An 11756-nucleotide genomic window follows, 5' to 3' on the forward strand; every position below is an offset into this window, starting at 1 on the left:
ACCAATCAGAACCGGAGGTTCTGATCACTCTGAACTCGGACCAGCCGATAGAAATCCAGCGTTGCTGCAGGAATGAATCTGAAACACGCAGAACTTCAGATCCAATCAGGACTTACTGAGAGAACGTGAGACGTTTGTTCACCTGTGGGAGGAGCTTCATCCTGACCAGAGGTGGGAGGAGCTTCATCCTGCGGCTGCTCAGGTGCGTCCGGTCCCGCTTCAACAAGCGACTCTACCAGTTGTCCAGCAACGTGGATGTCCACCTGTTGAATGTTGGCGCTTCAGGTGAGAGCACGTTAAACCTGGAGGCTCTTCAGCTTCACGTTGTTTTGGTTTCCCAGAAACTCAAGACCTGCTGACATCAGGTCATCAGAGATAAACTGACCTTTATCTGGGCTTTGGGATGCAAGAAGAAATCGGTTTCAGGACTGGAGACCTGTGAGTATAAACCAGACACAGACTTAAACACGTCGATTCTCAGGTTTTTATGTGAAACGGGGAATAACTCACACTCTGGGTCGTCCGCCCACGATGCCGGTGAGTCCAGGAGCTGCAGGGAGAAAACAAGATTTCAGGTCATCAGATGAGAGCGGGAACTGGCCAGAGTCAGGCAGGGTTCACTCCGAGTTGAAAGAGTCCGACCCGAACGCGGCTCCAGAGGTCGTGACCTCTGCTATCTGCAGCCGGCCGAGGAAGGCGGCAGTTCAGTAAACCTCAGTCTGTTTACTGCTCACTGACTTCCAAACAACAAAGACGATTAATTAACGGCAGCATGACTTCACCGACTGCAGAGAAACATCCAGAAACCTCTGGACCAACTTCGGTTCACATTTTGGTTTCCACTCTGCTGCAGAGCAACGATAAGGAAGCGGAGGAGCCTTCCTATTGGTCACGTTTCATAAATACATGCAAACGCTCTGCTTCACAAACACCATTACATAATCAGCCGTGCAGTCTGAGACCGATGGCCAGAGGAACATTGTGAAACTCACACTTCAGAAATATTTCTTATTTTTACGTAACAGTTTGTGGTGCTTCTGCTGGTTACGCCTGGTACTGCAGGTCAGCCCGTCTTTCCCGTTTGAGACGATGGGATTGTCCGTCACATCGTCTGAATATCATGGGATATGATGCTGCAGCAATTAAAGATTCATTTGAGAGTACAAGTACAGAGAGAAGCCAGCAGGTTTAACAGAGCGACTCGTCTTCCTGATGATTTCTGAAGCTGCTTTGGAACTTTATTTAGGACGTTTCATAACGACGACAGCCAAAATATAAAACACATACAACTGAATGAATGTCAGTTTAAGGAGGCAAATTAAAACACAACCCAGCAGCTGAACTTTGCACCAGAGGAAGAGTTGGACCAGATGGAAACCGCACTGCTGAGGAAACATCAGGAGAAAATGGAGCCGCCACAGAAAAGACACAAACATCGACGCACATCTGAACCGCAAGGGATTTTGATCAGATTTTACCCCAATGATCAAATAGTTTCTCAGAGAAAGGATCCTCAGAGCCGCCATCTGAGTTCTGTCTTTTCCTCACGCAATCAGTTAAATCAGAGTTTCACGCTGCGAAAACAACATTTTACCATCTCTATGGTCCAGTTTCTACTGCAAGTACATTACAACACCTGAATTAAAGGGGCAGTGTTATTACAACACCTGAATTAAAGGGGCAGTGTTATTACAACACCTGAATTAAATGGGCAGTGTTATTACAACACCTGAATTAAAGGGGCGGTGTTATTACAACACCTGAATTAAAGGGGCAGTGTTATTACAACACCTGAATTAAAGGGGCAGTATTATTACAACACCTGAATTAAAGGATCGGTGTTATTACAACACCTGAATTAAAGGGGCGGTGTTATTACAACACCTGAATTAAAGGATCGGTGTTATTACAACACCTGAATTAAAGGGGCGGTGTTATTACAACACCTGAATTAAAGGGGCAGTGTTATTACAACACCTGAATTAAAGGGGCGGTGTTATTAGAACACCTGAATTAAAGGGGCAGTATTATTAGAACACCTGAATTAAAGGGGCGGTGTTATTAGAACACCTGAATTAAAGGATCGGTGTTATTACAACACCTGAATTAAAGGATCGGTGTTATTACAACACCTGAATTAAAGGATCGGTGTTATTACAACACCTGAATTAAAGGGGCGGTGTTATTACAACACCTGAATTAAAGGGGCAGTGTTATTACAACACCTGAATTAAAGGGGCGGTGTTATTAGAACACCTGAATTAAAGGGGCAGTATTATTAGAACACCCTGAATTAAAGGGGCGGTGTTATTAGAACACCTGAATTAAAGGGGCAGTGTTATTACAACACCTGAATTAAAGGGGCAGTGTTATTACAACACCTGAATTAAAGGGGCAGTATTATTACAACACCTGAATTAAAGGGGCAGTGTTATTACAACACCTGAATTAAAGGGGCGGTGTTATTACAACACCTGAATTAAAGGGGCGGTGTTATTACAACACCTGAATTAAAGGATCGGTGTTTTACAACACCTGAATTAAAGGGGCAGTGTTATTACAACACCTGAATTAAAGGGGCGGTGTTATTACAACACCTGAATTAAAGGGGCAGTGTTATTACAACACCTGAATTAAAGGGGCGGTGTTTTAGAACACCTGAATTAAAGGGGCAGTATTATTAGAACACCTGAATTAAAGGGGCGGTGTTATTAGAACACCTGAATTAAAGGGGCAGTGTTATTACAACACCTGAATTAAAGGGCGGTGTTATTAGAACACCTGAATTAAAGGGGCAGTGTTATTAGAACACCTGAATTAAAGGGGCGGTTATTAGAACACCTGAATTAAAGGGGCAGTATTATTAGAACACCTGAATTAAAGGGGCGGTGTTATTAGAACACCTGAATTAAAGGGGCAGTGTTATTACAACACCTGAATTAAAGGGGCGGTGTTATTAGAACACCTGAATTAAAGGGGCAGTATTATTAGAACACCTGAATTAAAGGGGCGGTGTTATTAGAACACCTGAATTAAAGGGGCAGTGTTATTACAACACCTGAATTAAAGGGGCGGTGTTATTACAACACCTGAATTAAAGGGGCGTTGTTATTACAACACCTGAATTAAAGGGCAGTGTTATGTAAAATGGACTTTTTTCAGGTCTGCATCACGTTGTGATGTCACTCCCTCATCAGAAACATACATGGAGTACGGGTGTAGCGATTCAATAATCTCACAAAACAATACACGATATTCTGCTCACGATGCGATATATATCACTATATTTTTCGAAACGATACAATTTGATGCGATTTGATTTATTTTTACGATTTTCTGAAAGATTTTTAACTTACACTGAGACATGTTCCCCAAAGTTGAAAGTGAAATAATTGACTTAAACTCCAACATGTTGATGGAAAGTTCTGTTCTTATTTAAAATGTTCAAGACGTTTGCAGCAGAAACCAGAATAAATACTCTGTAATATTTGGCGTTCAGATGCAGTTGCTCTGCATGTAGCTACAGAGGGAGCCTCTGGGTGTGGAGAGGTTTCCGTACCCATGCCTGTTCCTGCGGGAGCCACCTCCCTGGAGAAGATCTCCAGAGCTTTCTTCTGCTGGTGGTGGACGGCCATCCAGATCACGGCCTCTCTGCAGTCCTGCACACAGACACAGACCAGAGTCAGGTTGATCCGCTGCAGGCTGGCGGCGCCGCTCCGCTGCAGCCTCTGCAGGAGGCTCCAGGCGGGGAGCCGAGGTTCACGGCAGCGTCTGTGGCGAATGGAGAACAAGAGACACACAGAGGAGTTCAGAGGCTTGAAACAGGCTTAGCTTTGACCCTGACCCAGTTGGTCCGACACCGAGACGCAGACAGAGGAACCACGCAGCAAACATTCATCTTTTAAATCAATTATGCTAAAGATACGTTGGTAGAAACAGGCCTGTCAGGAAAACAAAGGTTGCTGGATGTAAAATATAATAATCCCCTAATGAAGAACACATTCCTTAAGGTGAATAAACTTAATAATTCTGTTGCTTTGAGACCATTTTCAATAATGATCATTATAATGAAAGAACACAACATTAATACACTTTAAAATCTAATGGGCATTTAACACTGGAACTGGAAGACATTTTAAATGTTAAACAACAAACAAAATTACTTATAAAGTCTCTGGAGACAAAGTTGTCCTTCAAAATAAAAGCTGGTAGAAACCAAATAACCAGACTGAAGACTTTTGTCATCCAGTTTTTGGTAGAAAGAGAAAAATTGTAAAAATGTAAAACAATGTTCCAACCCAACACCAACCATTACTGGACCCGAACCTGCAGAATATCAGGTTCTGTTTGGTTTTCTTACTTTTCTGCGAGCGTTTGGGCCGTAAGTGTCTTCAGCTCCAAGAACCTGAATATTAACCGAGTGAAAATCCTCCAGGTCCAACTGCCGAAACATCCTCCTGGTTCTGAACCAACAGAACAAACCCGTTAAACTCAGTCAGCGATGATTTATGTGATCAGAACCCAGAGAACCCAGAGAACAGAATGAGAAGAACCATCCAGCTGGGTCGGTTCTCCGGCACGCACCGTCTGATGATGCTGTCCGCGGTCCGCCGGGCCTTCTCCGCCGCTCTGGGCCCGCCCACCGGACACACCGCCGTCGCTCTGAACCCGTCCATGTAGGTGGCACACACCTGGACGCCGGCAATGACATCACCATTAACCCTTTGCTATGGAGTCCCGTCTCCTCCTGGTGGCGCCCTCTGCTGGTGACGCTGCGGATTTACCTTGTAGTCAGGAGAGGGGGCCAAACCTCTGGCGCCGGTGACTCTGACGGCCCCTCCGTCTACACCTGAAACACGACTTATCAACATCACTGAGACACAAAACATATATTTAAACTATTTCTTAATAGTGTTTATGTATTTTTTTATTTTCTAAACACTTTTTATAATTTAACGTTTTTAATAAACTCTTAAATGATTTATTCTGTGTCCTCTGTTGTCTCCGTATCTGAACCGTCTGAATCTACGGAGCGGACCGTCCTGGTTCTGGACGCCGCCTCTCCTCCGGTTTCGTCCCGCAGCGTTTTGTTCACCGCAGAGCTGCAGACTGACCCGTCTCTGGTTCCCCAACCCGCCTCGTTAAGGTCCAGAGATAAACCGAGACGGGTCGGCTCGCGGTCAAACGGCTCTGAGTTCAACGAGGTCCAATCAGACTGAAGTATTTATATTTTCCAGCTGGAAGTTCCCATCACTGCTCAAACATTAACGGCTGATTCTGGTTTTAAGGGATATAATGTACAGATTTCTGTAGAAACCATGTTTTTCATTTGCTGACTCTGTTCCCTCGTCTTCACTAACCGAGATGTAACCGGGTCACTGACATACATGTGTGAAATATTCTGGATGTACTGGAACCAAAATGCACACACAGCTCTTATTTACTCAGGCTGAGCAGAGGGAGGGAGACCTGAGGGTGGAATTTCAGAAATCTGGCAACAGCAGTGAAGTTTCTCTCTATCAATCAAGAAAGTCCTGAATTAATGACCAACAGGCAGAAAATGAGGCGTTTTATCAGCGAGGAGGAGCTCAGCAGAAGGTTTCTGGAGTTCAAGGGAAGGTTAGGCGCTGCTGCCCAAAGGTTCAGGCCGGGCTGACGGATCCATGTTTAGGTTTATAAAAGGAAAATCTGTGACTGATAGCTGATAGAGAGTTTAATGGAGGTTCAGAGGAGGGTGAAGGGTTCAGTCAGGGGGCCAAACGAAGCTCCAGATGCATTTGTTTAGGAGATTTTCAGGGTTATGAAAACAGTCAGCAGTTCAAACTGTGGTCATGTCCTCAGGACTGTGTGTGTGTGTGTGTGTGTGTGTGTGTGTGTGTGTGTGTGTGTGTGTGTGGTGTGTGTGTGTGTGTGTGTGTGTGTGTGTACCGGGCAGTTCCTGGATCGCCACCTGGCTGAAATCACAGATGACGTCGGGCAGCAGGTATCTCCGCGGGTCGGCGATCTCGTACACCAGCTGCTCGGCGACGGTTCCGAAGGAGACCAGGCCGCCGGTTTTCGGAGGCTTGGAGAGAACGAAGGATCCGTCGGAGGAACATTCGACCACCGGGAAGCCCATGTTGTCCCTGAGAGGGGAGCAGAGAGCAGCTGTGACCAGAAAGATTCCTCAAAACACAGTTATTATTTGGAGATGGATGAACGAAAATCAGAAACTCACCAGTCGGGAACTTGGTGCCAGTCGGTGAAGATCCCTCCGGTGCTCTGAGCTCCACACTCAATCAGATGACCTGCAAGGCTGAAACGCAAAACGACAACGACGAGATTCAAAAACATGTTTCTGGGTTCAGCATTTATTTTATGTTTTTATTCACATTTCAATTGTTTTTTCTTAATTTTTCCACCAGTCTAATGATAATGATAATAATTATGCAACGTTTGTGTTACAATAAGATTGTTTTTGGTCTGATCTTATGTGTTTGCTGCTCTAAGCTGTACAAAAAAAACCCCACCTGCATTTACACAGCAAGAAATAAAAACTTGAATAGAAGAATATATATTTATTTTAAATCCTGCTGGATTTTCTAGTGTTTGTGTTTTTTTACCTTCCTGCTGCAAGCAAATCGTAATCGTCCTTCTTCCAACCAAACTGCAACAGAAACAAACTGACTTAAAGTCACATCTGAACAAAACTCAGATTAAAACAGCCATAAAGTCCTGCGATGGAAACCAAACTATTATTTCTACATAAATCTTTAGCCACAAATAGTTCAGAGTTAACTTGAAACCAAACTTTGGGAAAATAACTGAGTCATTTTCAGTGAAAGGCCGAATATGGCAGGATATTCTGTCAGATTTCAAATCCCTCCAAAGATCTTCTAAATGCTACAGTATGCTAAGCTATGCTAGGCTGTTATTAGGAACATGATGTTATTTTATGCTATACTAAGTTATAAAAATAAATGAAATATTTTCTAAATACTATGTAATATGTTCAGCTATGTACTGATGTAATAATGTGCTATGCTAAGCTACAGAATGATAGGCTACAACATGCTACGCTATAATATCCCACTTAGCATGCTATGCTATAGCATGCTATGATCCCGTATGCAAGGCTACAGCATGCTATGCTACAATGTGCTATTCCACAGAATGCTATACTGTGTTGTGCTACAGCATTTAATGCTACCACATGCTATGCTACAATATACTGCAGCTATGATGTGCTATGCTATGCCAGTGTATTTTGAGTGATGCGATGTATTAATTAAAGAAATGTGAGCAACATCTGGATTTCAATGCTTTAAACCTGGAGTTGTTAGCACTGTTGCCTAGCAGCAAGCAGGTCCTGGGTTCAAATCCCAACCTGGGATCTTTCTGCATGCGGTTTTCATGATGCAGGTTTTCTGCAGTTGCTTTCTGCGCTTCCTAAATCCTCTACAGTCAGTCAGCTGTACCGTGTGCAGGAGCGGTCCCAGAGCCACGGCGCTGTCCACGCAGCGCCCCGTCACCACAACGTTGGCTCCCAGGTCCAGGCAGCGGCGGATCGGCTCGGCCCTGAACACAGGAAGGGAATCGTATTAGGATATTTACGGTAAATTTAAGGCATTTATGATTCAAAAATTACATCAGGTTTTGTTTTGTGCTTTCTATTCAATAATAATAAATAAATAAAATACATCAGTAAACACATCAGTTCATCTTTATATCTATATTTCCATGTTCGTACCCCAGGTAGGCGTTCATGCTGTGCAGCGTTTTAGGCAGCGGCCGCCTGCCGCCGCCGTCGGCCATCTTTACTTCAGACAGGAGGCTCCTCTGCAGGAAACCAGAGATCATCTCAGATCAACTTAAACTCTCAGGACGTGTCGTCAGATCAGAGGAGGCGTCGTACGCTGGGCATGAGGTCATCACCGGTCACCACGGCGACCTTCAGGTCCAGCCCCGCCTTCTTGATGACTTCCTGTATGGCCTCAGCGCAGGCCAGCGGGTTCACTCCGCCCGCGTTGCTGACGACACGGATACCTTTCCTGTGGATGTCGTTGATGAACGGAGCCAGAGCCACCTGGACGAAGTCCAGAGCGTAACCCAGGTTCTGCAGGAAGGAGAGAACGAGCTTTAAAGCAGGGACAACAGCACCACCTGCAGGCGCCGAGCTGCAACTGCAGATGAAAATCATGTTTCATCTGTTGATTCAGATAAAAACTAAAGTTTTTACGCAGATCAGGACAGGAAGTCATTACTGCCATGAAAAACATATAAAACCACACAGGAAGTTATAATTTAAAGTCTTGAAGTGGCAATAAAAATTATGAAGTAGAAAATCAAAATTAGAATTTTTTTCATTATTTCTGAATTTAATTATCATTTATAATTTCGAAATTATGACTTTCAATCAAATAATTGATTCTCATAACTGTGACTGGATCTCAAACTTACAACTTTGAAAGTTGAAATTATGACTTTCTGTCAAGCCTTTAATTTTGCTTTCATGGCCGAAATAGACTGGATAACTCAGATTACATTATTTATTGTATTAAAAAGGAAAAAAATATTAATGATAAAGAAAAATATAATTGCCATAAAGTAAAAAAATACATTATGGACAAAAACCAAGAAATTATAATACAGAAATTATAAGCAAAATAAAAAATAAATAAAAATCTTTAAGAATTTTTAAGACTAATAAATGGTGCTTGTCTGGTTTGCTTTAAATAGTCAGGTGAATGTTAAACAGGTGAGTGTTGAACAGGTGAATGTTGAAAAGGTGAGTGTTGAACAGGTGAGACTCACAGGTGTCTTGGTCCTGGCGGCGGTGAGCAGGGACATGGTGATCTCACTCAGGTAGTCGAACACCAGGAAGTCCAGCTTCCCGCCGTAGATCAGCTGAGGGGCTGAAAACAGAACCAGTGTCCGATCAGCGGGCCCAGAGGAGCAGAACCACCGGACCTTCTGGCTCCGGCTGTGTGTGTTTCTTTAAATGTTGTCACAGGAACCAAAATGTTTGAAGGCTTTTAAATGGGTCAGGCTCAAAGCCTCTGTTGCCATGGCAACAAGAGGTCAGCGATCCAGAGGTCAGGTGGAAGAATCCTGACCCTGATTTTACCTGGAGGAAAACAAACTGCACCCTTTACCTGAAAGCACAGCTGATGGGAAGCTGCAATAAGGTGGCCTAGTCAAAGTAAATGAGTCTGTCACCTAAAGTCCCAGTGAACCGAGGTGCTTAAGGGGGGAATAGTTCTGCAAAGCATCATAACACCAGAACGCATCCTTACAGAACCCGCAGGTTGTTGTTTATTAACCAACCGGAAATGCCCCGCAGCTGAGCGGTTCCGCGGCACCGAACCCTCCGCCAGTTCTTACCCGACGTGGCCGTGTCCCCCAGAACCCGGAGGCGCAGCCGATCCGGACCGGTTTGCAGCTGCTGTACCGCCTGGACTCGCCTCTGCCGTCCGGGTCGGCTCCACCGGGCCGCAGAAAGTTCGCTCTGGAAGACAAACCGACGCACTTGTCTGCGCTTCCTCTGCGCCATATCCGCTCCGAGTTTGAGGGCGAAAAGCGGAGGAAGCGAGGAAGCCCAGACATGCTCCAGAAAACCGCCCCGCTGAGCAGGAGACGGGAAAACACGGGAGAAAAGTCCAAACTTCTGCCCCGCTGGTGCGTCAGCAAAAACAGTCCGATTGGAAACGCACCACGAAGGTTCCGCTCTGCAGTAGATTAATAATATTTTAATAATTCTGAGCTTTTTATCAGGAGAAATTATATTTTTCACAACAACTAACGGTCATGCAATTAAAACCTCCTGGCAGAGAGAGTTTAATTCATTAAATTATCACAAAACATATGATTATTACTATTCTTCTGCTGTTTTATTTTAAATAAATGATTTATGTTTGCTAAAACACAAAATAAATTAATGTTTTAATTCCATTTCCTCGTTTATCTATTTAAAAATTCCCAACTTTATTTCTTAATTTATTTGTATTTATTTAGTTATAAATCATAATAAAATCCTAATTATTAATATGCTGTAATTTTCTCTTTGCTTCTTTCTTTTTCATTTTCTCTTTCTTCCATTATTTAATATGATAACAATTTAGCTAATTAAATTGATTTATTTATTTATTAAAAGTTGCAATTTCTATATTTAAGTATTTCAGTTATTTCTATGTTGCAGTATTTATTTTTATTTACTGATTTTTACATTTATTCTGGAATATGAAACTAAACCAAATCAAATATGTTCTTAGCTCTGAAGTTTAGTTATTTTTGTACTTATATTTTTTATTTGTTTAATCAAAGTGCGATGAAAAGACATTTTGCTTTTGATTGTGTTTGCATTGACATGCCATACTACACCACCGCTTCATTTGCTGCGTTTGCATACATGCTGGGTTTAGAACGAGAAACATCAGACGCTTTTACGTCTCCATTTCAAACTAAACGACAGCTGAGATCACTAATGACTGACTCACCGGGATTAAGTTACACGAAAACATTCGATCAGTTCGGTTTGTTGGTTTAAGTCCAAATATATGTGGAGTCATTGTCCAATTCTGACAGTCAGAACCAGAAAGACGATACATGCAGGTTGGATCCAAATTAACAGGTACATTTCTATCACTTTTTTATTTATATTACTTTTTATACAATATTGAGAATCACTGTGTCTAGAATATCCTGGATTATTTATGGATTTGATGAGTTATTTGATATGTTTGTAGTAATCAAAGCAGAGTGATTCATTGATAAATGACTGCAGGAATCTTTTTATCTGAAGTCCAAAAGGCTCAACGTTAATATTCCAGTCATCAAATCTGATTCCTGTAGAGTTAAATTACAGCCAACATGTCTTCAGCTCACTGCGGTTTGCAGACGTTTGGTTCTGCACAAAGACAAATGTCTCCTTTAGTCTGACAAGGAATCTTGATACGGACTTTGACTGGGCTATTGCAACGTCTTTGTCCTCGTTTTTCCAGCTGTTCTGTCGTAGATCGGCAGTTGTGCGGCAAAAATTGTGATTCTGGGCTGAAGAAAGAAGCATTTCCGTTCTCTATTCCTGTCATTTCTTCCTGTATTGCTGACAATAGGGCTCATAAATTAAAAGAGGATTAGTTAGCGATGGTTTAACAGTTTTTGCTCGTCTTTCTAGGTCATGTCTGTCAACGCTTCGTTGTCTCCTGGTGTCCTTCCTGTTTCCTCCAACTCCTCTGATCTTCCCTTTTTCCTGGCCTGTCAGCAGTCGGCAGTCAGAAGAATGATATTCCTGTTGTACTGCATCATCAACGTTCTCCTCCTCGTCCCGCTCTATGTCTCCGTCCTCCACACGGCGGTCCAGCGGTGGAGACATCAGCGCCCTGCCGGGGCGACCTTTAGTCCCTCCGACTTCTTCACCCTCAACATGATAATCCTAGAGATCGTTTGCGTTGTTGGATCCGTCGCTTTCACAACCAGCTTTTACTGTGAAAGTCAGATTCTGCTCTTTCTGGGTGTCTATTTATTCTCTATGATTTTACCTGGACAAACATTCTTACATGTGCTGACCTGCGCTGACCGCTACCTCGCCGTTGTTCACCCCATCGCCTACATGCACAGTAAGGAAGCCCACCGGGTCAAAATCAGAACCATCAGCACCGTTTGGGTTTGGCTGCTGTGTTTTGGATGGGTGGGGCTGATACGGGTGTACTTGCCACACTTTCCAGCTGTTCCTTTTTTCATTTTTTTAGTTCTCACCATCAGTGTGATGGTTTTCTTCT

The 11756-nt window shown here is 43.2% G+C and overlaps 1 protein-coding gene across 2 annotated transcripts; it reads right to left on the reverse strand.

Moving 5' to 3' along the window:
* Positions 1 to 154: 154 nt before the first annotated feature.
* Positions 155 to 9673, reverse strand: LOC129351413 (uncharacterized). Of its 2 annotated transcripts, XM_055020275.1 has the most exons (15): positions 9364 to 9673; positions 8794 to 8894; positions 7895 to 8095; positions 7730 to 7818; positions 7458 to 7557; positions 6603 to 6646; positions 6218 to 6295; positions 5929 to 6125; positions 4785 to 4849; positions 4585 to 4691; positions 4361 to 4463; positions 3560 to 3659; positions 511 to 550; positions 386 to 436; positions 155 to 263 (listed from the first exon to the last, which is right to left on the reverse strand). In XM_055020275.1, exons 1-14 carry the CDS (start codon positions 9530 to 9532, stop codon positions 388 to 390), a joined length of 1443 nt encoding a protein of 480 aa, XP_054876250.1. In that variant the 5' UTR covers positions 9533 to 9673; the 3' UTR covers positions 155 to 263; positions 386 to 387. The 2 variants fall into 2 exon arrangements, with proteins under 2 accessions (XP_054876250.1, XP_054876251.1); XM_055020276.1 differs by lacking the exons at positions 155 to 263; positions 386 to 436; positions 511 to 550; positions 3560 to 3659 and adding an exon at positions 3682 to 3771.
* Between the last annotated feature and the right edge of the window lie 2083 nt (positions 9674 to 11756).

The sequence above is a fragment of the Poeciliopsis prolifica genome, unplaced genomic scaffold, assembly GCF_027474105.1.
Source record: "Poeciliopsis prolifica strain line A6 unplaced genomic scaffold, Auburn_PproV2 SCAFFOLD066, whole genome shotgun sequence".
Classification (NCBI taxonomy): domain Eukaryota; kingdom Metazoa; phylum Chordata; class Actinopteri; order Cyprinodontiformes; family Poeciliidae; genus Poeciliopsis; species Poeciliopsis prolifica.

Bases quoted from the DNA above. Each gene is read 5' to 3' on its own strand.
- LOC129351413 (XM_055020275.1), bottom strand. From the start codon at position 9,532: ATGGCGCAGAGGAAGCGCAGACAAGTGCGTCGGTTTGTCTTCCAGAGC. The intron at 6,126-6,217 runs GTGAGTTTCTGA...CTCCCCTCTCAG, and splicing joins TGGCACCAAGTTCCCGACTG to GGACAACATGGGCTTCCCGG. The intron at 4,850-5,928 runs GTACACACACAC...GTCGTGTTTCAG, and splicing joins GGCGATCCAGGAACTGCCCG to GTGTAGACGGAGGGGCCGTC.